Below are 25,685 nucleotides of genomic sequence, written 5' to 3' on the forward strand. Positions count from 1 at the left end.
TCCGTATGTAAGGGGGCCACTTTGACTCTCCTCTCTGTTTCCCTGAGAGCGGGAAATAAATCTCCCATGTGAAACTTGCCTTCCCTGTACGAGGAGGTAGAAGGATGCCCTTTTCCCCAGAGATAGGGAATTCAGGGCTGAGAGTTCACCTCTTTACTGATTTGCTACCCAAGCCCAAACTTGGCTTAAATCCTTTGCTAATAAAGCACCCAAACCTAAGTTTCTTTGTCCTGTCAATTCCTCTCAAATTCACTCTCTTTGTCTAAAAAGCATAAAAGCTTTGGCTTGCTCTGGCCACTTCTCAGGCCCTATTTCTATGAGACCTCTGTATGCACGCACGAATCATATTTGTTTCTTTTTCTCTTGTTAATCAGTCTTGCATCAGTTTTATTATTAGTCTAGCCACAAGAACTCAAGATGGGTAGGGGGGGAAATTCCCCTTCGCCGACAGTCGATGTTGCCTCAGAGGTGTCAGCTGTCTGGTCCAACCAGGTGTGTGCACCTGTGCTGGCAGGGCTGTGCACACCCCTCCGGGTGTCCCACATGGCAGCTGCAGGGACGTCCTAGGGCAGAAAACTGAGAGATATGAGAGAGGTGAGGTGCCAACAGGCTACACCTGTGTGCAACTGGCTGCTGTAGAAACGGTCAGAGCACAAAGGCGGGCAGAGAGGCAGTGAGATGGGGCATAAATGCTGCTGGAGCAGAGATACCATCATTTGCCCCCTGGAGAGCACAGAGCATTGCCATGATCTCAGGATCCTCATCAAAGCCCCGTGACACCATCTGATTCACTGACAGGGGACAAATGGAGGCACCAAGGGCAGCAGGGTTTCATCTGAGGTCACCTAGTGAACCGCAGAATTGAAACCAGAACCCACATTTCCAGACTCTCACCCAAGTGTCTTCAGTCTACTTGGCTTACACAGAAGTGATCTTCCCAGGAACAGGGTCACCTGGCAGGCAGGGGAGTGCCTGAGTTCTGGACCCAGGCCCCTGGGAATACTGGGAGAAGTCCTTTTTTGGGGGGGGGGGGCAGAACAATGTTAGAATGTGAGCTCCTTGTCTGTCTTGTTTATCATTTTATTTCAAGTACCCAGTGAAATATCTGGCACATAGTAGGTGCTCAATACATACATGTTGGTGAATGAATGAATCAGTTTGATGACTGATAGGAGAAAATTGGCACCACTGCTGGCTCCTCTTCTCTTGTACACAGATCTCCTCTTTTTTTTTTTTTTTAATTAATTTTGTAAGTGAAATAGGGAGCATTTTCTTTTTTTTTTTTTTTAAATTGTATTTATTTATTTTATTTATGGCTGTGTTGGGTCTTCGTTTCTGTGCGAGGGTTCCCTCTAGTCGTGGCAAGCGGGGGCCACTCTTCATCGCCGTGCGCCGGCCTCTCACTATCGCGGCCTCTCTTGTTGCGGAGCACAGGCTCCAGACGCGCAGGCTCAGTAATTGTGGCTCACGGGCCCAGTCGCTCCGCGGCATGTGGGATCCTACCAGACCAGGGCTCGAACCCGTGTCCCCTGCATTAGCAGGCAGACTCTCAACCACTGCGCCACCAGGGAAGCCCCCCAGATCTCCTCTTTGATGTTTATCTTCTCAGGCACTGACAGATCTTTGTTCACTTGCTGTATGTAACTTAGGTCTGCTGGGTTTTATCTGTTCTGCTCCCTCACCTCTTTTTCTCCTCCCATTTGCCAAGACTATCCCCATACTTCCCAGGGATGCATCTCTTACTCATTTCTTTCAGAGTGTTACACAGCTCGCTGTTTTACCCAGAACCTAAAGTACCACACCATCCCAGGTGGAAGGGCTGGGGTCTGGCATCCTTGGAAGATCAGGGATTCTAAGACAAGTCCTCCTCCATTATGCTGCATCCTTAGATGTCCCTGTGGCAAAGCCATCCTTAGGGTGGATCAGAACACCTTGGAAGAAGGCCCCTCCTCTCTTTGGTCAGAGCCTGCAGAATAACCAACTTCAGTCCAGTCTAGCCCCTTCACATTCCTCCTGCCTTCCCCATCTACACACTCCATACTTCCCTCCCCTACTTCTCACACTTTCAGGACCAAGGTACTCAGCCAAAGCAGGTTGGGATGGCCCGTGAGCCAATACAGCCCAGGTGGAAGGAGCGGGGCTGGCAAAGATCAGGAAGCCCCGGATGCCAGGGTGACGAGCCATCTCCCCTGCCTCCCCCAACTCACTTTGGGCACTGACTGTAGTCCAAAGTGAGTAGCAGTGAAAACCGGCAACGTGCACAGAGCATTGCCATGCTCTCAGGAACCCTACCACCACCCCATGAAGAGGGCCATGTGAACAGGAGACAGAGGTGGGCAAGCTCAGAGGAAGGGATGCGTCGAGGACATCAGATGTTTCTGAAACTTACTCGGTGATTCCAGTGTGCAGCCAAGATGGAGAACTATGGTTCTAGAGACAGCTTTTCTTCCCATGAACGTAATCTGATCCCTCCTCTCCCCTATCATGAATTCACACTTACCACTCACTCTATTTGCCTGACATCCCCGGGAAACTGAGGTAAGTGTCAGGCTGAGGATGGGGTGGGCTCTGGGCTCCCTACTAGGCAGCGGCCACTGGGACCCAGCCACAAGAGGGGCCAAATTCACCGTCCAGAGGGGCACCTGTATGGCATTTCTAATATATTTTGCCTTTGGTCAATCAACCTTTTCCCCCTTTCTCTTCCCCACATCCCCTACAATAATAGCCAATCCCTTCAAAGTCCATTCAATAAACAATTATTTATTAAGTGCCTACTGTATGCTGGGTGCTGGGGAAGAGGAGAGAACCCTGATACAGAGCCTCCCTTGAAGATTTACAGAGCTATGGGTAAGAGTGGGGCAGTGAGGTGGGTGCACGTTGCCAATATTCTCCTAACTCCAGCAGAACTCGGTGCCTGCAGAACCCTGCAGGGTATCCATCCTTTCACTCATCCACCTGAGCATGGGTTCACTGAGTGCTTGGGTCTTGTCTGCCTCTGCTCAGCCATGCAAACAAGGGAAAAGACTAGCTCAGTCTCTGGCTTGCAGCAGAATGGCTAGATCTGAGGCTAAGGCAAGCATTCTTGATAAAACAAGACAACTGCTGCAAGGGAAAAAGTGAACAAATCCAAGAAGAGCTGCAGACTCAGTAAGAAGACTGGCTCTCATTTGTGTTTCTGAAGTGGAGGAAGGGTGTGGAGGAAGGCTTTCTGGCGGAGAAGAGCTATTGTAAAACATTTGGATAAAGGCAGAGGCTCAATGTCTCCATCCCCTTAACACACATACTATTGGATAGGGGGTTATCTCCAAGCTTTTCTTTACAGTTGACATTTTCTACTGGGCCCTTGAGGACAGAGCCAGTGGGAGCTTCACGGAGGCACATTTTGTCTTCCAAGAATCACACTGCCAAGGTAGCCCGAGGGGTAGCTGGTAGGAGCAGGGCTTAGGAATTGACTGCTGTCCAGTCTCTGATTCTGGCAACATGGTGACCTCTCTTTGGCTCTAGAAGTGTGGGTGGCTGCCAGATTTCAGCCAGGGAGTGGACAGCAGGGTGTGTGACAAATAGACCATGAGTGCTGGGTTGTGCTTCTAGCAGGAGAAGGTATGCAGCACCTCTAAGGCCGTAATCATCATCCACCCTGCTGGTCCTCCCTCTAATTTCCTCCTTCTGATTGCCCACCCGGGCTCCAGACCCCTTCCATGCCAGGCCAGCTCAGAGCCACTGCACACACACGGAGGGGGAGATCTTCCTAGAACACATCTCCAAGCACCCTTTCTCTTCACCCACTCTGTGGCTTGGAGCACAGAACACAAAGTTCAGTCCACTTTCTCCTCTGTCGAAGGCTCCATGTTAACACTTGACATTCTGGTTTCCCAGCATGCTCCTCCTTGTGGTTTCAGCTTCACAATACCCCTAATGTTTTCTTCTCCTCCAAGCCACGCCCTTCACCATAATCAGATTGTTTCTTGTTCCCTCTTATGGAGCTCTGCCCAAGCTAACCTGACTTGTAATTCCTTCATGAGCCCTGACTTGGGGAAGTAAGAGCTGCTGCTGCCTTGCTATGAGCCTTTGGACAATTCCCTGCCCCTCTCTGGGACCAAGTGCCTCACTCCATCAGTCCAGGGGTCACTGAGCTTGATGATCTCTCCTCATCACCCTGAAAATAATGTTCCCAAGTTCAAGTTTGTACTATGATCTTGGGAGTGGAGTTGGCGTTTTTCTGACCCAAGCTCTCCCTTCTGGGGCTAGAATCTTGCCCCTGAAGGTGCCTCACAAAAAAAGACTTAAGCATCATGAGGCTGGCATAAATGCAAGCTCTCCCAGTGGTCCATGTTGAAGGGGACAGTGGAAGCTCTCTTTCAAGAAAGCACAGGCAAGGTAAGCCTCAGTTTCATTATCTGGAAAATGAGTTTAAAGAGTGAGTACCTATGACCTCCTTGTTGGGGTTAAATGAGATAGTGTGTAGAGAGTGCCTGAAACATCCAAGGTAGCTTATATGAAAAGGTAGTCATTATTATGCTGATGATTACACCAAGAATTGCCTTCCGGTTGCTCCTCTAAGGAACTAAATAGGGAAACCCATTGGCTCATTTCTTTGAAGCCCACCATCTAGTTTTTCTTCAGTTGAGTTTTGGTAGAAATCAGCCAGGCTGTCTCCTCTGTTGTCTGTGAATTTGAGGGCTGTTGTCTCTGCCCTGTGGAGCTCAGACTAGCCTGGGCTGCTGCCGACAGCAGGGCGTGGTTGGAATGGGAGCTGGCAGGGTGCCTGGGCTCACGGTATAAGGGAACTTGAGGGCATCAGGAGGCAGGTGGGAACCTGGGTGGCTGTGACTCAAGCCATGGTGCCTGTTTTGCTCTCCCCGAGCCTCTCCCAGCTGAGCCTGTGGGCTTTTGGACTGATCTTGGTCTTAGGCTTCCTCAAGCTCATTTGTCTGCTGCTGGGGAGGCAGATGCTGGCCAGGGCTATGGACAGCTTCCCAGGGCCTCCCACCCACTGGCTCTTCGGGCATGCCCTCGACGTAAGTGACCAGGAGGAGGATGGAGGAAGAAAACAGCCTCCTTACCTTCAGGGAATCTGGCCTAACCCCCTGGGGGCCATGGAGGGAGGCCCTATGCTAGGGCAGAGGAATGGGGTCCTTGGAGCCGTGGTTCCCATTCATCTTTCCCACTGGGTCTCCCCCTCACTCTTGTATTCCAAGCTGGCATCAGGTGGGGGTGGGGGATGGGGGCACTTAAAAGCTGGGACCCAAGCGGGCCATCATTCTGTCCCATCATTCTGAGGCCCAAGGTTCAGACAGAGCTCTGCTAAGGACTCGGGGATAACATGGGAAAAATACCCCTGGATAGTCTGATACAACTAGGCAATCTTGTTTAGAGCTTAATCAGTGTTCTCTTTGTTCTGTGCAGTATAAAGATTCCTTTTTTTAGGGCAGAAAATGGAAGTGAAGGCAGGGACGAGTGGTCTCACTTGGGAGACCTCCGGACCATTTAAACAGTTGGTGACCCCAGAGGTGGTGTCCTCCCTGCCATGCCTATGGACTGGGTCGGGAGCCAGGCATCTTCCTGGGATCAGATTCTGACTTGTCCTTCCCAGTTATCTCAGGGCAGTGGGGACCACTTTAGCACACATTGTCAGGAACAGCTCTTAGTTTCCTACCTTCATGGGGATGTAGACCAGAGTTTTCTAAGGGACAGGGCAAGGGACAGCTGCATTGGAATCAACTGTGAGAAGCAGATTCCTTGGCCCCCAAGCTCTGAAGACCCTAATTAACATATTGGAAGTAGGAGTCTGAATTAAAAAACACCCCCAAGTGTTTTGATCTGCAGCCAGGGTTGGGAACTCAGGTATAGCTGCCAGAGATTAAGGCTCAGAGAGAGGAATAATGACTTCTACTACCTCCTGAGTACACTTTTCCCACAAGCAATCTAGAGAATTGCCTTTCCTCCATGATTGACACTAGTGGTGAGCTTTACCGCTGGGTGAGGACTGCCCAGGCTTATTCTTGCCCGTACAAATAACTACCCTCTCAGGATGGCCTAGTAATCTACCTGCATCCTGGAGACACCCAGAAAAGGACAGGATGGGTCCGGGAGATGAATCAGACCCAGGCTCTGCTCTCAAGGAGCTTACTGTCTAGGGGGGAAAACAGACACCAGAGCCTTCCTTGCCCCCAGGCTGATGGGCTGCCTCACCAGCATTTTGCATCAGCCCCAGGCTTGGTATCTCAGCACTTGTCCCATAGGGTTGTCCTCTTCTGTTTACTTGTTCATCTTTCCCACTTGACCATGACCCCTGGAGGATGGAGACCCAATCTGATTCTTCCCTGTCCCCTCAGGGTCCAGCACAGAGCCTGCCCAGAGTAGGCATCACTGGATGAACAGACAGTGAAAGCCAGAGAGTAGGGCGGGGTACCGATAGAGGAGACAGTGATGGAGAAGACAAGTGGAGGGGCACACCCTAAGATTGTACAGTGCACAGTTGTCTGATCAATTACTCTGGGTCTGGCCCTATGTTGAGGCCAGAGGAGGAAGAAATAAGACTAGAGCGGGCCCTAGAGGAACCCTGTCTGGTAGAGACAGATAGCACAGTGTTCCAGATCCTTGGGCCCAGGGAAGCGTTGCTGAGGTGAGTTCTAGAAGATCTGGATGTAGCAGCCTGCGGAAGTGCAGAAGGAAGGGAGGAAGATGATACCTGTGCAAAGGGAGAGACTGGAAAGAGTGTTGGGTGTTTAAGAAATTAATTTGTTCAACAGATATTTGTTTCTCAAGGTCTAGTATGTGCCTGTGTTAGTAGCTCTGCGCTTCTGGAGGGGTGAGAGGGAGGGCAGAGTGGAGAGGGTAAAGCAGAAGTAGGAGGGGCAGATCACATGGGACCTCGTAGGCAAGGTCAAAGGCTTTACTTTATCCTGAGCACAACAGGGAACCAGGGATGGGATTCACGCAAGGGAGTGACAAGCTCAGATTTGTGTGGTAGAAAGATCACTTTGACTTTGGGGTGAAGACTAGATTGGCAGAGACTAAATCGGAGGCAGGGAGAGCAGGGTGGAGGCTGAGGCAACGATCTAGGCAGATGCTGATGGAGTGAGCCAGTGAGATGGAGGGAAGTGAGAGGCAGAGCAGGTTGTCTTGGTGTCGTGGGTGTGTGTGGGAGTGGAGGTATTAAGGCCTCCATCGTAGCCACATGTGAGGGTATCAGTGAGGCCCCGCTTCATGCACTAGGAAAAGGGGGGCATAGGATTGCTCTGGGAGCTTTGTTAGACTGTGACATCAACATAACTGGATCAGAGCAGAATTTGGCAAAGTCACTTAAAGAGAGAAAAGTACCCCTTGAGCGTCAAGACTGGGTTGTAACCTGGAGGAATCAATTTTTATGTCTAGGGGTAAAAATGTGGGGATCTGAGAGCCAGGAAGAGGAGGCTCTGGGCCTGGCAGCACCTGTCAGTGTCTGGGCACGGGACCCTTGGATTCTGGATTTGGAGTGTTTAATGGCAGGACCCACGCCCCTGGGAACTGCTACATTCGGCTCTCTTTAGTTCCCGTTTGCTGATTCCAATGTAAAAGTCACTTGGTGGATCTGCAGGGGAGAGGGGCAGCTTCCACAGGGCATCCCCCTTAGTATTAGTATAAATCTTGGGGAAACCGTCATTTCATGTTTCTGGCTGGTATCAGTATGGATGGTGTTTCCATCCCCAGGTAGGGGAGGAGGGGCAGATTTGGGGGGCAAGCATGCTGTGTTCACGTTCGGAAATGCTGGGTTTGAGGGGCCTGGAGGAAGTCACGCAGAGATGTCCAGGGGGTGGTTGGTCATGTTTCTGGAGCTCAGAGAAAGGTAAGCTGGGACGAGCAGTCCATTTAGGAACCAGTGTCAGGTAGATGGCAAAGGAAGCCCTGGGAGTAGGTGAGAGCCTGCAGGAAGAAGGTGCAGCGTGGGAGGAGACCAGGGGCTGGATTTGGGGGAGCCTCAGTCTTTGATTAACAAATGACAGGTGAGGAGCTGCTGAGAGGGGGCATCAAGAGAGGTGGGAGGACATCCAGGAGAGGTGGGAGGACATCCAGGAGAGAGCTCCAGAAAGAGGGAGGAATTGACCGTGTCCCAGCAGAGTTGGAGAGGTGGGGGCTGAGGCAGGAGCAAGTGGTAACAGGGAAGCAGCTCTTTTGAAAAGTTAGGTTGTGGAGGGAGGAGGGCAATGGGGTGTTAGCTAGAGGAGGAAGCAGAACCAAAGGAGGTTTTGTTTGGTGTTTGAAGTGTGAGAGACTTGGGCATGTTTTAAGTGCAGATCGGAAGGAGCTGGTAGAGAGGCTGGGGTCTGTGTTAGGAGAGAGAGGTGCTAATTGATGGGTGAGGTGCCTGACGGGAGGGTTGGACTCTAAAGGGATTGGCCTTGGACAAGCCCTGGACGCCTCCTCTACTGGAACAGGAGGGAAGGTGGGGAGGCTGGGAGGAGGCAGGTCGTTCTTCAGGTCTGGTGGCTGACTTTAAGGGATCTCTTGTCTGATAGCTTCTATGTTCTCTGTGAAGTAGAGCAAGACTGATTTGCCGGGTGCAGAGGGGTGGAGGGTACAGTTGAGGAAACAGAATTTTTTGAGGAGCAGATAGTGGCCAATGGTATGGGGTTTTCTAGAAGGTGTTTCTGCCAATCTCTGCTCAAATGTCACCTAAGAGAGGGCTTCCCTATATATACTACCAAATGTAAAATAAATAGCTAGTGGGAAGCAGCTGCATAGCACAGGGAGATCAGCTCTGTGCTTTGTGACCACCTAGAGGGGTGGGATAGGGAGGGTGGGAGGGAGACGCAAGAGGGAGGAGATATAGGGACATATGTATATGTATAGCTGATTCACTTTGTTATAAAGCAGAAACTAACACACCATTGTAAAGCAATTATACTCCAATAAAGATGTTAAAAAAATAAAATAAAAAATAAAATTCATTGTATAAACAGCAAAAAAAAAAAAAAAAAAAAGAGAGCGGGCTTCCCTGATCCTCCCAACCTCCTGTCTATAGTAGCAGCCCTGCCCCTTATTCTGCTTTATTTTTATTCCTCGAATTATCACTACCTGAAATTGTATGATTGATGTATTTGATTCTTGTTTATTTCCTTTCTCCCCACTAGGAATGTAAGTTTGGGGAGGGCACGGCTTTGTCCTGTTCACACTGTGTCCCCAGGAACAAGCACCATGCCTGGCATTGAGAGTGGGTGCTCCATGCCCATTTGTTGAATGTGTGAATGAATCCCTGGGGGACCCAACTCAGGGCAGTAAAGCCACTCACACAGAGTGAGGACTGATCTCTGCATCCCCCTGGACTCTTGGGCGCTTCTTGGGCCCCTGCCCTTCTGTCTTCCTGGGTGTTTGGATACTTCCCTGTACTCCCCTCCAATCTGGTTATTCCTGGTGCTGGAGTTCATCTTCGGTGCTGAAGACAGGGAGGTGTTGGGGGCAGAGTATACACAGGCTTTGGAACTGAAAAACTTGGACTTGAAAGTTGTATGACATTGGGCAAGGCCCACCATATTTCCCAGCCAATATATGGTGGCTAGAAGAGTCGTGGTGGCCCATGTCAATCTCACCCAAAGTTCCTAGGGCTCCTTCTGTTGAGCCAGGGGTTGCTTCTGTGTGTTGTGCATTAACTTATGTTCTCATACACGTGTGTAGTGGTACACTTGTCTCTGAAAGGGAAGATGGAGGATGAAGTCACCTATTTGTCACTAGAGTTGGGGGGAAATCATTTCTCTGCTTCTTGGGACATTGTTCACGGATCGCCTTCCTCCAGGCTCCCCATGGTTCTCTGCTCAACCTCATAGTTGAATCTCCAAAGAGCTTGTGTAAACTGAGTCCATTTTTTTCCCACTGATTTTTATGGTTATTTCAGAGATGCTGCTTCATCTCAGTTTTTGTTGGTTCTTCTTGGCAGGCACTCCTAACCCTTTAGCTTTGATTACACTGATTTGCTGTCTTTGACACTGTCTGGGGCTCATGCACACACTGAATGCCAACCAATCTGGTGTGTGTGGAGGCAGTGCCCACGGGGTGGGGGAGACTGAGAGGAGAGCACCCAAGGGCACCTAGAGATGTCCATCCTGGAGGAAATCGGACCCGGGAGGATCTGACCCCCAACTCCCAATGGGCAGTGAGAGCCTATGTGGCCCCAGAGAGCAGACCGGAGACCCATGGGGAAGGTCACAGGCAGGCAGCTTTCAGTTTGGTGACTGTCTTTTTTTAAAAATTGGAGTATAACTTCTTTACAATGTTGTGTTAGTTTCTGCTGTACAATGAAGTGAATCAGCTATATGTATTTATATCTCCTCCCTCTTGGACCTCCTTCCTATCCCTACGCCCCCAATCCCACCCATCTAGGTCGTCACAGAGCACTGAGCTGAGCTCCCTGTGCTATACAGCAGGTTCCCACTAGCTATCTATTTTACACATGGCAGTGTATTTATGTCAGACCTAATCTCCCAATTCGTCCCACCCTCCTCTTCCCCCCCATGTCCACATGTCCGTTCTCTACGTCTACGTCTCTATTCCTGCCCTGCAAATAAGTTCATCTGTACCATTTTTCTAGATTCCACATATATGTGTTAACACATAATATTTGTTTTTCTCTTTCTGGCTTACTTCACTCTGTATGACTGACTCTAGGTCCATCCACATCTCTACAAATGACCCAGTTTCATTCCTTTTTATGGCTGAGTAATATTCCATTGTATATATGTACCACATCTTCTTTATCCATTCATCTGTCGTTGGACATTTAGGTTGTTTCCATATCCTGGCTATTGTAAATAGTGCTGCAGTGAACACTGGGGTACATGTTGGTGTCCTTTTGAATTATGGTTTTCTCAGGGTATATGCCCAGTAGTGGGATTGCTGGGTCATATGGTAGTTCTATTTTTAGTTTTTTAAGGAACCTCCATACTGTTCTCCATAGTGGCTGTATTAAGACAGTCCAAAGATGATTAGGCCATTTTGAAAAGTAGTAAGTTTCTTGTCACTAGAGATGTTCGAGCTCTTGGGGCGGGGATTCCCACAGGGTGAAGGAGTTGGTTCAGGCAACTCCGTGTCCTGGGAATTGGAGATCAGCATGACCTGCCTCAAGGAAGCCCCGACATGCTGAGGAAGAAGATAGCTTACCCCCTTCCCTCCCTATCAGTTTGTTTTTCTGAACTGCTATCCCCATTGTGTGGGCAGATTTATTTGTTCCCTGAGGGAGGGAGAGCTGTGGCTGCAGCAGACTGGCTTAGCAGGTATCTTGCTTCTTGAACACTTGCCCACTGAGCTTCAGCTCAACCAGCTGACGGCTTGGGCAGCCTTACTAACAGGAGGGGCAGCAGAAAGGGCCTCAGTCAGGATCCCAGTTGGCCTGACTCATGTGGAACAGTTCTCTTTGTCTTTGGGATGTCCTGTTCCCACCTATAAAGATTGGGTGAGGTTTGGCAATGTTGAGGTCTCTTTCAGACCTACTCCTCCAAGCAAAACTTCCTCCGGTTCTGGGGACCAGAGGAGAGTGGGGTCTATGCTTGCTCTTCCCATTCCCTTCTGTTGTTTATTCTTGGCGAGGTCTACAAGGAGTGCAGATGTGAGGATGAGGGCCGTGTGGCTGTGGAGCCAGGGTCAGTGAATTATCTCCATGACTTGCTCTTTTCCTGCTTCCTTCCTTCTGGAGAAAGACAAGCTGGCCTAGACCTCAGAGCCCTGTAGACGTCCCAGCTTGGGGCATCTGAGGATGGGTCTGAGACATCCAGTTGTGTAACCCAGAGAAGCTACTCAGGCAGCCATATGCCCCTAGAGAGAGGACGCCCCAGTCCTTTTGACGGAGCTGCAGCTCCACTAGTGGGGCCAGGTGCCGAGAGCTATCCTCACTCATGCTAGGTTCCTGGGGCGATCAAGGGCATGGAGGAGAAAGCTGGGCATGGGGAGGCAGGGCTAGCTCAGGCTGGGAAAGTGTCAGCCTCAGGTCAGGGTCTCCTGTCCTGGGTGGGGATGCTGCAGGCAGGGGACACGCTCATGGCTGAGGAGAAGGAGAATGAGGCTCGATGAAACCGATCAGCCAAGGGTTCCTTCCAACCCTGAGATCCTGTGAGTCAGGCTGCTTTGTGACTTAAGCCTCTCCTTGTCCCCTGTCAGTTGGGCTCCCTGGACCTGAGAGGGATGGAGAGAAGGGGCACAGCCGTGGTGATCAGAAAGTTGGCAAGGAAAACCCAGGAGGGCAGATGGAAAAATAAGAGAGACACAGAGGGAAGGGGGTACTTCCAGGGACACCAAAAAGGAAGGAAACAGGAAAGGGGTTAGGGACACCAGAAGGAAGTTTCCCTTTTACTGATGGGCAGAGATTATGTTGATCACTTGTAACCTTTTGCACATTGTGTGCACAAGGGCAATGAAATTCTTACAACACTCCTGGGTTGAACTCAGGATAATGAGTTCAGAGGCAGAGAGGGAAGTGCTCTATGGGGACATTCCCCTGGACTCTACAGGACACCTGGAAGGAGAAGAATCCCAGAGAAGCCACAAATGGGTGGCTGGAGACCAAAGTAGCCAAGTCCAGGCCCAGGGACCTTGGGAGAAGTGTCTTGGGCTAGACAAGGATTCCTGGGGCTAAATTTTCAGATGTCCTGTGTCCTTCTTCAAGGTTGTTTCCTGGAAGATAGAATATGGATTAATCGAGTGGGTGAGGACTGTGAAAGGGAACTTTACAGGGAGGAAAAGCTGGGCCAGCACTTGCACAGACCTCATCATGAAAGGCACACCCTAGGATTGTGCAGTGCACAGTTTATACAGCTGAACACAGCAACCCTGGCAGGCTTCAATATGCGGAAGAGAATGTGGCCCTCTAACCTGAATTAGAACACTACTAACCTACAAGCAATGGGCAAATCAGTTCACATCTCTGAGCCTCAGTTTTCTCATCTGTAAAATGAGAGTAATTCTCTGCTCTGTATTAGGTACATGAAACAATCTATGAATTCACTCACATAGCACCTGACATATAGGAGATACTCAATACACATCTGTCCCCTTCCATTCCCTATGTCAAGAGAAAGAATGTGGAAAGGAGCAGTGATTCTGGACATTAGCCAGAGCAGGCAGGCTAGGACCTTCTGGGAAAAACAAAAAGAAATCTGCAATGCTGTTTATCACACAGGAAGTGCTGGTGGTGGCCTTTATTTGACTCGCCAGATTGAGTGAGACTTTGGGCTCGTTCCTCATGGGACTGACTATCTCTGGCCAATGTTTTCTTTTATTTTTTTATTTTTGGCTGTGTTGGGTCCTCATTGCTATGTGCGGGCTTTCTCTAGTTGCAGCGAGTGGGGCCTACTCTTTGTTGCAGTGCATGGGCTTCTCATTGCGGTGGCTTCTCTTGTTGCGGAGCATGGGCTCTAGGCACATGGGCTTCAGTAGTTGTGGCATGTGGGCTCAGTAGTTGTGTCTCGCGGGCTCTAGAGCGCAGACGCAGTAGTTGTGGCGCATGGGCTTAGTTGCTCCACGGCATGTGGAATCTTCCCGGGCCAGGGCTCAAATCCGTGTCCCCTGCATTGGCAGGTAGATTCTTTTTTTTTTTTTTTAACATCTTTATTGGAGTATAATTGCTTTACAATGGTGTATTAGTTTCTGCTTTATAACAAAGTGAATCAACTATACATATACATATATCCCCATATCCCCTCCCTCTTGCGTCTCCCTCCCACCCTCCCTATCCCACCCCTCTAGGTGGTCACAAAGCACCGAGCTGATCTCCCTGTGCTATGTGGCAGCTTCCCACTAGCTTTCTATTTTACATTTGGTAGTGTATATATGTCCATGGGCAGGCAGATTCTTAACCACTGCGCCACCAGGGAAGTCCCACTGAAGGGTTTTAAGTATATCTCTAAAAGGCTCCCTCCACACAGGCAAAAATGGAAAAATATATAATGGTACATCCCTGCAGTGGAATACTAGGCAGTTGTTAGAAATACGGAGAGACAGTTAAATGCACTAGTTTGGAAAGAAGGACAAAATATGTTAAATTTAAAAAGGCAGGTTTTGGAAAAGTATTTGTCATATACCCCATTTACATAAAACACCTTTAGGTGAGTAGATGTGGCTAGAAAAATCTCCAAAGAGCACACACCACCCTCTGGACGATCTCTCCAACCACATTACAGGCCACTGTCCCCCTAGTGGCAGCTCCTGGGAGACACCATACTTTTTCCTACTCCAGACTCTGTGCTTGCTGTTCCCTCTACCTGGAATGCTCTTCCCTTACTCTTCACACGGTCAGCTCCTTATCATCCTTCCGGTTTGACCTTGAATGTCCTCTCCAACAAGAGCCCGTCCTGGGTCACCCTACCTAAGCAGGGCCTCCTTGTTAGTCTCTCTCCCAGCGCTGTGTTTATTTCCTTCTTAGTACTCGTTACTTCCTGCAATCATTTTACTTCGTTGTTTACTTGTTTATTATCAGTCTTTCCCCCATAGAAGGAAAGGGCAGGATCATGTTTAACTCATTCCCCTGAGACAGGGCTCTGCCCATAGCAGGTCCTCAGTAAAAAATGTGTTGCATAACTTAACAGGGGTGGAATCGAGGTGGTTTCTGTATTGAACAAGAAGCTGGAATTCTCTTTCTAATGAAAAACTTTGATGCTGAAAAGAAATCTCCTTCTGGCTGCAGTGGAGATAGGGGGTTGGTGGCAGGCACCAGATGGAAGTAGGTTGGCCCAGCTCACCCAGGGGCAATAAGAGGGTAGCTTGGACTTAGAGCAGTGGCTATGGGGCTGGAGAGGGGACTGAGCCCAGAGATGTGTAGGACAGGGTGGCTGGCTAGGAGAGGGGGTGCAGGAGGAGGGAGTGGGCGCTCCCTGGGCCTTCCTGGGCAGCCTCCTCTCTTCCCCGTTGGCCTGGCTGGTGACGCTGGGTTCCCGAGTGACCTGGCCTTCTGTTGCCATTTCAGATCCAGCAGATGGGGAGTCTGGACAAGGTGGTGGCCCTACGCCCACCCAGTCTGGTTGGGACAGTTCCTTGAACTGTTCAGTTCCTGAACATCTATGGCCCTGACTACACCAAAGCTGTGTACAGTCGAGGAGGTGAGGACTCCTGGGAGAAGGTGGAGCTTCCTGAGAGCAAAGGAACCATGTGGGGAGGGGTCCTGGGCTTGCACCCTAAGTCTAGGCAGCTGAGGTCCCCACCGTATTTATCACCAAGCATCCTCTGGAAATCCCCAGTCCCCGCCTGACCCAAGCTTCTCTTGTCCTGCAGACCCTAAGGCCCCAGATGTGTTTGACTTCTTCCTCCAGTGGATTGGTGAGTGGGCACCTGCCTTTCCTGCCCTTGGTGCTGGGTGAGCAGGAGCCTTCCCTGTCCGGACCTCCCTGCCCAGTGCCCACTCTGGTAGTTATTCCATCCACTGGACCACCCGGCCCCCAACTACCTATGCTAAGCTCAGCTGCTCAGTAGGAAATGCGGGAGGAAGCAGGAGAGCTCCAGGCTGCCAGGGAGGTGGGTCTCAGGCACCTTCTCCTGTCAGAGTGTCTCTTTCCTAGAGAGGCAGTGCAAAGGCTCTGGACAATGCGTCCCTGTGAGGAACAGCTTCCTGGAGGAGGTGGCACTAGAGGTGATCCAGGAGATTTTATTGGTGGCGCTGGCTGGGGCCAGGGCCTGAGGAAAGGAGTGGTGGCAGGACCCAGGTTGGTGTCACCAGAGGCTGCGAGGCTGGGTGGCTGGAAGGCAGAGCTGGGTTGGGATGCGAGGCTGGGCAGGGAGGACGGGGGTGGGGTTGGGTGGGTTGGCTGTGCTTGGCCCCTGGCTGCCAGGGGTGTGGCAGGATTGTGTGACCTGACCGGCCCGCCCTCTCCCATCCCTTCCCCAGGGAGAGGCTTGCTGGTCCTCCAGGGGCCCAAGTGGTTTCAGCATCACAAGCTGCTCACACCTGGCTTCCCTTATGACCTGCTGAAGCCCTACCTGGCCGTGTTCACAGAGTTCACACATGCCATGCTGTGATCTCCCCATGCCAGGCTCCTGGAGGCTGTGCTGCAGGGCCAGTTTTCCCTGGGGGAGGGCAGTGAGGAGAATTGCTGAGTTCCCGAGGCCCGTTTCTGTGTGCAGTAGCTGTGCGAGCCTTGCCCTGCCTGATACCTGCTGCGGGCCGGGTGCTGACCAGGTGCTGAGGCTCCAAGTGGCCAGGCAGCCCCGGCCCTTGTCTCCACCAGGAGACCCAGTCCTCCCTCTTCCCAGATCAAAGGGCCTCTGTGAGACCCCAGTAAAGCTCCTACTGTAGCAGATTTGAGGGCTGCCTGTACTTGAGAGTATTAGGAAGACCTTCCATATCTAAAAAGTGTGTCCTCATTCTCGGCCTAGCACAACTGCCTGAAATAACGTCAAGTGCAACTCACCTCTAAAATGGATGCGGGGGGACGTCCCTGGCGGGCCAGTGGTTATGACTCCGTGCTCCCAATGCAGGGGGCACGGGTTTGATCCCTGGTCGGGGAACTAAGATCCCGCATGCTGCATGGCGTGGCCTAAAACATAAATAAAATTAAAAAAATAAAATAATAAAGTAAAATTAAATTAAATTTTAAAAATAAAATAATAAAATAAAATAAAATAAAACAAAATGGATGCCGGGCATCAGGGGTCCAGCTCAGAGTCTTAGGGCTGGATAATCCCCAGACGTTTCCCAGGCTGGTCTTTCCCTTTGCAGGAGGCTCCTCCCCAGTATCACTGCAGGCCTGACTTACACACAGGCTGTGCTGGGGAGCTCACCACCCCTCGGCCCTGCTCTCCCCTTACACACAGCTGCCTGGCTGGGAAGAAGTGTCTGTGTGTGCTGACCGAGGCTGCCTCCTGGTTCTGCCCTCTGAGCCTGAAGCCTCTCCCCTCCACCACCCCCATAACAGCAGGATGGAGGCCAGGCTAGGGACGGGGGGTGTGTGGGGGGAGGACAGCAGTGGGTCCTGGAGGGCAGGTGTCGGGCACCCAGCCTGGCTGGCCTCTCTCACTCATCACCTTCCATCTCTGGGTTCTAGGACAAGTGGGAGGAAAAGTCTCGTGAGCATAAGAGCTTTGACATCTTCTGCGATGTGGGCCACATGGCGCTGGACTCGCTCATGAAGTGCACCTTTGGCAGAGGAAAGAGCGGCCTGGGCCACAGGTCAGGGGGCCCTCGGGGCTGACCACAGTCTCCACCCAGGCTGGCTTGGCGGGGCGAGGTGGCAGGACTCCCGGGCCCTGGTCTGAGAGGAGATAGGGTCCTGCCCTAGGGAGCCCAGCTCAGGTGGGGACGGGCCTTTCCCATGGCTTTGGTGGGAGGCTAATGGCAGGGAGAGGACGGGCAGAGAGCGCAGCGGCTGGGGCTGGATTGTGGAATGGAGCCGCTCGGGGGCTCTGCTGGGGGTCAGTGTCTGAGCATCCCTCCCTCCCTCCGCTGTGCAGGGACAGGAGCTACTGCCTGGCGGTCAGCGATCTCTCGCTGCTGTTGCAGCAGCGCTTCGAGTCCTTCCAGTACCACAAGGACTCCGTCTACTAGCTCACCCCGCAGGGCCGCCACTTCCTGCAGGCCTGCCAGGTGGCCCACGACCACACAGTGGGAACTTCCTGCACGGCCCCCCCACGGGAAGCCCAGGGTCTAATCTAGCTCCTCCCGGCCCCTGGGGGACCTGTCCCAGTGCAGGACATCCGTTCCCCCTTCAGGCAGAGGGCGGGTCCCCAGGCAGTGACACCCTGTGCTCCCAGCCCAGATCAGGTCATCAGGGAAGGGAAGGCAGCCCTGCAGGACAAGAAAGAGCGAGAGAAGATCCAGAGCCGGAGGCACCTGGACTTCCTGGACGTTCTCCTGGGGGCCCGGGTGAGTGCACAGTCACCCGCCCCAACCTGAGAACTTGTCCCACACGGGTCTTCAGACCGTCCTCCTGGGACAGGGCTCACTGGACAGCAGCAGGGGCTAAGCATTTTCTTCCTCTTTCCCCAGCACGTACGACCTGCTTCTCGTCCCATGATGCATATCAGCAAAGGCTCAGAGGTGGGAAGGGGCTGGCTGTGGCTGGCCGTGGCACTGGGGAGAGATGTAGTGGCAGGGACGCTGGGTCACATGTCTGAAGTCCCATTCCAGACTTCTAAGACTCTGAAGAATCTTAGCACCTGCGAATCTTACAAGCTTAGGCTTTATACATTACTTATTCATTCATTCACTCATTCAGTTGGTCCTTTATTCACTCACTCCACAAACTCACTGAGCCCTACCCTGGGTTAGTGTCCGTGCTAGGGATGCAGACGCTGAGAAAGCCCTGGCCTTGGCCTCCAGACGCTGACGGTCTAGTGCAGGAGACAGGAGGTGGACATTGACAGACCGCTTCCTCCTCCGGGTGGTATTCTGTGTGTCAAGTGAGCCAAGATGACAGGGCTGGTGAAGTCACAGGTCACTTGGCCAGAGGGGTCAAGTCAAAGAAGGCTTCCTGGAGTAGGAGGCATCCAAGCTGTGCTTGGGAGAACAGATAGGAATCTAGGGGAAGGTCCTCACCCCCAGTCTGAAAAGGAGCTTTCCCTCCCTCCCCCAGACCTTCATTTGACAGCTACTCTTATGAGGTCTTGTTGGAACCTACCTCAGATGCCTTGGGCGGTCGCATTGTGCCTTTCTGACCCAGGATGAAGATGGGATCGAGCTGTCCGATGCAGACCTCTGGGCCGAGGTGGACACGTTCATGTCTGAAGGCCATGACACCACCACCAGTGGCATGTCCTGGTTTCTCTACTGCATGGCCCTGTACCCCGAGTGCCAGCATCATTGTCAGGAGGAGGTGCGAGAGATTTTTAGGGACCGGGACTCCATCCAGGGGTGAGTGAGGCTGTGGGTGAGCCCCGTCTGTCCTGCTTCCCGGTCCCAGGGAAGAGCTGTGCTTACAGGGCCACCCTGGAAGCCAGGTGACGGCAGGTAGCCCTTGTCCTTTTCCCCTTCAGTGCTGTGGCTTTTGGGGGAGCTATGCGTGGACACAGCCCTGAGCCCTTTCTCTCACAGCGGACCCTTTTCAGATGGGAGTCGTGGAGAGAAGGTGGGCAGCAGGAGGCTGACCTGTGTTCCGGCTCCCTCTGCTGGCAGAAGCTGAGTACCCTTCTGGTTCCTGGACAGAGCAGGGAGCACGGGGAGAGAAAGGTTTGGAAACGGAGGATGCACACAGCTGGGGTAGCCGGGGGAGCGGATTCCCTCCCACCTGCCTTTGGAGGGCCGTGTGCAGCCTCTAGACTCCTCTGATGAAGGAGAAAAGGCTGTTTCCCAAACTCCATCACTTAAAACTTGCAACTGTTTTCCGTTTCTTGGTTCAAGCTTGAGCTCACTGACACGACACTGGTTGACGCTGACCTCTCGTGCAGAATGAGCTTTGGCGATCTCCCACGGGCCCCTCTCCCATCTGTGCCCTCTGCCCCCCTCCCTTCCTCCCCTCAGGCCTTTGAGTCCTGTCACCTTTCTCTCTTTCTCACAGGGCTAGGCACACAGCAGGGGCTCCAAAAATGCTCAGTGGAGGGGAGACACTTTAGATTCACTGAGGGAGACTGACTGAGAACTCCAGGATCCGGGTGAGGGACGTGTGGTTTTATTGGTCGGACGCTGGAAACCTCCCAGGGTGTCTGGCCGTGTGCCAGGCGCTCCCTGGGGTGTGGGTGAGGGGGGGAGGAGCCAAGATACTGCCCTCTGGGAGTTTTTAGAAAGACAGACTCACAGAACCAAAAAGCTAGAGAAAACCACAGAATGGGGTAAGATTGAGTGGCCCCGTGTTGAGAGCAGAGGAATCGAAAGGGGTGGGCCTGAGTTGGCTTCCTAAGGAGGCGTGAAACTCAGATAGGCAAAGGGGGAGAGCTGGGCCCTCCAGGTCGGGGAACAATGTGAACACAGCCTGGGGGCAGGGAGTTGAAACATTTATTTAATTTTCATTTCATTGCCTTTCAAACTTGAAGCAACTTAAAGGACACCTATTCAATGAGATGTAGAACACACATGAACAATGAGGACCAGGGGGTAAACCCTAGAGTTGGGGCTCTGTAACAAGGTGTTGCACAGTAGTTGTAGTTGGACCACATTTGGGTCTGAGCTTCCTAGTGGCAATCTATTCCTATATATAGAAAATTACTCACCCCCCTCTGAGCTTGTCACTGTTTATGCATTTCTTGCTTCATTTGACCAGTGTATATCAGCCCCTGTTCCTCTCCATTCCAGCTCCCCAGGGAAACCAAGCAGAACCTAAAGAACTGTCCCTTGTGGGGTTTCTGTGGGGTCCTGAGAGACACAGGAGTGACCTTGTCCTTGATGGCCGGGAGCACATACACCCCTAGGGTCCTGTGCTTTCCCTTCCTAGCAGTGCAGGTGAGGGAGGGATGGAGAAAAGTGGAGCTAGACCCCTGGGTCCGAGTGGCCAGCCTATGTCCAGCCTGGCCTGGACACTTGGAGCACTCGTGTCCCTCTGACTCTCGGGTGTGTGATGGTGGTGAAGGGAGGAGCTGGGGCTGGGCCCGCCTTCCCGCAGGACCGTGTTGCTCACAGCCCGGAAAGGCCTGGCTGTATTGCTGGCAGGGATGATCTGAGGAAGATGACCTACCCGACCACGTGCCTCAAGGAGAGCTTCCGCCTCTACCCCGCCGTGCCCCAGGTGTACCGCCAGCTCAGCAAGCCTGTCACTTTGTGGATGGTCGCTCTCTACCTGCAGGTGGGATGGGGTGGATTCGGGGTGGAACCGGAGTCCTTGCGGGTGCTCTCTGTACCCTCGCTCCAGTGGGGAAGAGCCCAGGCTTTGTGTTTGGCCTGCGTCCAAGTCCTAGCTCCATAAGGTAGGGGTAAATCCCTGTACCTCTAAGCCTCTGCTCTCTCTTCTGTAACTGGGGATGAGAAGGGTCCCTGCCTTACTGGGTTGTTGTCAGGAGTAAAGAGACAATACTCGTCAGGGCTGTCATGTACCACCGTGCAGGTTGGGCCCTGAACAACTTCAGGAGGCATCATTCACTTAGGGTATGATGCTGTGCAATATACAACCTGTATAACCGTGTGTGGTAGCTTTGTAAGGAGTGTTTAATGCTGGATCTGACACATAGTAAGCACCAGTGAATGGTAGCTGTTACTGCTGATAGCATAATATCATGGACAAGTACTTCCCTTGAGAGTCAGTTAATGGAAAGCAGAAAGTGTGTGATAGTCCTTGCCTGTCCTACCTCGTGGCGGAGTGCATCAGTCCTTTTTTCCTTTTCCTTTCCACAAATGTCTGTGGCAAGTGTTGTGCTCAGTGAGGGGGCGACAGGAAGTAGGTGTGACGATGATCAGAAGCACTTTGATGTGTTGAGGGTGGTCACGGACTCTCTGTCACTGGCAGTGCTCAGGGAGGGGCTGGTACCCAGTTAGGGGGACGCTAGGGAATTCTGGCCCTGTGAGGAGGTGGGCCTGGCTGCCTCAGGACCAGCTGGTCACCAGGCCTCTGCTCTGCCCACAGGTAGCCTGATTTCTCTGCACATCTATGCCCACCATAGAAATAGTGCAGTGTGGCTCGACCCTGAGGTACGACATCCCAGGGCCCAGAGGTCGGATGGGCTGGGTGGCTATGGGGTCAGCCTGCCCTAGGACCTGGTAGGTATTTAAGCAAGGCCTGTCCCCTCAGGTCTTCGAACCCCTGTCCTTTTCCCCTGAGAATGTGGTTGGATTTTTGCCTTCATTCTCTTCTCTGCTGGGCCCAGGTAAGGAGAGCCTAACATCCCTGGTCCTCTGGACCAGGGAGGTGAGGATGGAGGATGTCGTTGGGGAGGCATCCTTTGGGGGAACTCTGGGATGAGGGGGACCATGCTGGGTGTGCGGTGACCCTGATGCAGGGGAAGTTCCAGGGACCTTCCTCCTACCATTAGCATAGTCTTGTCCTTGGCAGGTGGGGTGGGTGAGTCGTTCCAAGAGAGACCCCTACGCCACAACCCACAACGTGAACCTACCTGGTCTGGGACCCTCACCATTCTCCCAGGATCTGTTTCTTAAGCCCAGGTCAATCAGTCAATCAGCCAGTTATTCATCCAAAAAGAGTTACTGATTTCTGCTGGTCACTTAGAGCACTGGTTTCCATCACTCAGGACACCCCGCAGCCTGATGTCATTTTGTGCCGCTCATCGCAGGAACTGCCTCGCACAGCAGTTTGCCGTGAACAAGATGAATGTGGTCACAGCCCTCTGCTTGCTCTGTTTTGAGTTTGCCCTGGACCCCTCAAGGCCACCCATCCAGTTACCCTGCGCTCCAAGAATGGCATCCACCTCCACCTGAAGCCGCTGGGCCCCGGCTCTGAGAGTAGGGCCCCAGCCAGCCCAGGCTGTGGCCTCTCCCTGGGTGCTGCCGTCTCCAAGCTGGGTTGTAGAGTAGCTGTGTTCCCTTGTCTTCCGCAGGCTTGTGGATTAGAGGGGAATAGGCACCTGCGTAGACAGTCACCTCGAGGGCAGTGCCATGTAAACATGTGTGTCTATAAATGCTTACTATGCATGTGTTCCAGAGCTCACGCATTCATTCGGCAAACATATAGTGAACACCTACTTGCCTCTAGACTCTGCATTCATCTCCCGTAATTGTCCATCTTTCTAAAGTTTACACAGCGTTCGCAGTGGAAGCTGTGCTTTGGGATTGGTGGTTATGACCAGGCACTCACCCATTCCACCTGATAGATGGATGGCTTTCGGGGCTTGTCCCTTCACTGAGATCTGTTTCTTTGTTTAACTTTGTGTGTATGTTTTTGGAATATAACAGACATAAGGAAAAATTGCTTAAACCAAAAATACACAAGACAATGAATTTTTTCTTTTTATACATTTATTTATTTTTATTTATTTATTTTTGGCTGCATTGAGTCTGTTGCTGCGCCTGGGCTTTCTCTAGGTGCGGGGAGCGGGGGCTACGCTTCGTCACGGTGCGCGGGCTTCTCATTGCAGTGGCTTTTCTTGTTGCAGAGCATGAGCTCTAGGCACGCAGGCTCAGGAGCTGTGGCTCGTGGGCTCTAGAGCATAGGCTCTGTAGTTGTGGTGCATGGGGTTAGTTGCTCCGTGGCATGTGGCATCCTCCCGGACCAGGGCTCAAACTCATGTCCCCTGCATTGGCAGGCGGATCTTAACCACCGCACCACAGGGGAAGTCCCAAGACAATGAATTTTTAATCCCTGGTAACCACTGGTGAGGTCAAGGTGTATGGACTATGGTTTCATGGGTGTATCTTCTGCCCCTCCTGAAACAAGTCTGTGTGGCACTCCTGCCATCATCAGTGTCTGTGTCACAGTCATCTGGTGCACTGGGCATGTGGATTTTTGCTGGGGAAGGTGGCAGAGTGGCCTCAGAGGGCGGCTTCTGGGAAGAGATGGTGCCTGAATCAGGCCCTGAGGCAGGGTGAGGTACGAAGGGGAAAAGGAGGACTTTTGGAGAGGGACTCAGGCTGGGGCCGCATGCGGAATTAGCACTCCTTCCTCAGTAGTCCCTGCGGTAGCTGCCTGATGGCTGGGGGCACGTACGCCTCTAGGGTTCAAGTCTAAGGCCATTAGTGCACTCCAATCCAGGAACTAGACAGGTGTGGAAGGGAGGGCACTGGACACTGGGGGGAGGGGCAAGAGAGGGGATTTCTGGCCCTGGGACTTGGGGATGTCTTTAAGTTGCCCTGGGGATTGACCATCTGGAGACACATCCTTCCTGCTATTGATGCTTCCCCTCTGGGAAAAAGCTCACAGCCTTGGAAGTTGGGCCATGGGCCACATGTTCACTCCTGCAAAGCCCTGTCAAGACTCAGACCTCCTTGCTCACCTGAGGCTGGGATGCCGAGGCCTCAGCCAGAGTGTCCTCCATGCCACCCACTTTCCCCTCTGTCCTGGCCCTGGACAGACCTTTCTCTGCACAGTTGAAGAAACGGTTTCAATAGGCATCATCAGGGAGCAGAGCCCAGTGTCCCAACCATGCCTGGCTCACGGGTGGCACTCAAGTCTAAGATGTGTCTACTGCCCTGATCTCTGGATCCTCAGGAGGCCAGTGAGGCAGGACTGAGGCGGCTGTTATCCCCCTTAAACACTAAGGGAAGGAACCGACCAAGATGCTCATCAAGGAGGAGCTTGAGGGGAAGCCTTCTGACTCTGACCTCTTTTGACTAAGCCTCCACGGGTAGAATTGCCTTTCTCTCTGAGGACACGTGTCTGTGGGAGCTCTGGAGCCAGAGGGAAGGAGGAGGTTCCATGTGAGAGGGGAGCTGGGACCAGTGGGCACCAAAGATGAATTCCATGTAATCCTACCCGCTCGCAAAACAAACCCTGTTGCCTCCTAGGATCCAGAGATTGTGTGCATGTGTGTGAGCAGAGCGTGGAGTGTACGAGGGGCACATATAGGTGAGGCTGCCCAGGGGTGACTGTCTATGTATGTGTCCTCGGGGGTGTGCATAGGAGTGTGGACACAGCTGGGGTTCTTACTGCGTGGAGCGAGCAGGGTCTCTTCTTAGTCACTCTCTTCAGCTCCTGTAAAATCCTGTGGTTAGAGCTCACGTCCATGGCTGGCACCCAGAAGACAAAGTTCCCATCGTCCCACGCTCTGAGAGTGACCAGCCCGAGCCCTTCTGCACCACCTGACGCCAGGGGACCTGCCAAGCTTCCTGTCCAGGACGCTCCCAGCTAACTCTCCTGCCCCGCCCCCGGTCAGGCACAGAGTGTCCTCCTGGCCCCTTCTTGGAGCAGAGTGAACTAGCCCTGTGACCTAGGAACAGGGAGGGGACTGGGCCAAAGGTCCCGGCTGCAGGCAGCAGCTGGGAGAGATGTCCCCTTCAGGAGGCACATGGCGGCATCACAGCACAGCACAGGGCTGTGGGGGGTCTCCTCTGGCATCCGGGGTCGTGGGTCAGGAAGGGCAGGTGTGGGACGGGAGGAGGACTTGTGTGCAGAAGCAGCAAGAGAGCAGGACTGGTGCAGAGAAGCTGGTGGAAGAGTGCAAGGGTCCTGGCACTGGTCAGGGCCCAGGGTCAGGAGGACCAGTCCCCCCGAGGTCTCCAGGAGTGCCAGGGTTGAAGAAGCCCGTCCTTGCTCAGGGGCTGGGCAGACATGCTGGGGACTGCAAGGGGCTGTCCTGTGGGGGAGGTGCACGGGCTGGTCCTCTGCTCCAGGTCTGACATCCTCTCCCAGCAGCCAAGCCCCGTGCCCAGCTGGTCCTCCCAGACCCTCCTGCACGGCCGCCCGCTCGGGCCTCTGAGGAGCCTGCAGGCCCTGCGTGTGAGGAAGGGCTGCGGGGGCTGGTGACATGGCCAGGCTGGGCTCTTCTCAAATCTCATTTGGAGTGAAGGATTAGGTTCCCGAGGCCCTTGTGCTGGGCCAAGTCTGTAAGGCTTCTTTGCTCAGGGCAGGATGGGCTCTGGCTGGGCCCCTCTAAGGATGTAGCGAGGAAGCTACCACACAACAGCAGGGAGGCTCCTTCCCCGACAGGTGCCCGGGGTGAACTTCTTCCCTCTGAGCCTTTGGAGACGAGCCCTTTCTCCTGACTCAGCTGCCGTGGGAGCCTCAGGTGACAGGCGGGTTGTGGGGTGTGAGGGACCCCAGAGTGTGAGGCTGCAGGGGCGCTGGGACACGCTTGTCCTGCTGGGGTCCTGGGCCCACAGACCAGGGGTCATGTCCCCTCCTCGTCTCCTCTGCCTTCCCTCCCCTTCTTTCGCTCTTCCATTCCATCCAGCTCCCTTCGAGAGAAGACACACACACTCCATG

The 25,685-nt window shown here is 52.8% G+C and overlaps 1 protein-coding gene across 1 annotated transcript; it reads left to right on the forward strand.

Moving 5' to 3' along the window:
• Nucleotides 1–4,838: 4,838 nt before the first annotated feature.
• Nucleotides 4,839–24,094, forward strand: LOC118896821 (cytochrome P450 4B1). The gene is made up of 12 exons (XM_036855292.1): nucleotides 4,839–5,018; nucleotides 15,008–15,059; nucleotides 15,232–15,276; nucleotides 15,842–15,968; nucleotides 16,207–16,231; nucleotides 16,998–17,122; nucleotides 17,404–17,472; nucleotides 17,662–17,815; nucleotides 18,612–18,802; nucleotides 20,531–20,663; nucleotides 22,195–22,270; nucleotides 24,024–24,094. The coding sequence occupies exons 1-12, from the start codon at nucleotides 4,839–4,841 to the stop codon at nucleotides 24,092–24,094; spliced, it is 1,248 nt and encodes a 415-aa protein (XP_036711187.1).
• The last annotated feature ends 1,591 nt before the right edge of the window (nucleotides 24,095–25,685 follow it).

The sequence above is a fragment of the Balaenoptera musculus genome, chromosome 1 (assembly GCF_009873245.2).
Source record: "Balaenoptera musculus isolate JJ_BM4_2016_0621 chromosome 1, mBalMus1.pri.v3, whole genome shotgun sequence".
NCBI classification, from domain to species: Eukaryota; Metazoa; Chordata; class Mammalia; order Artiodactyla; family Balaenopteridae; genus Balaenoptera; species Balaenoptera musculus.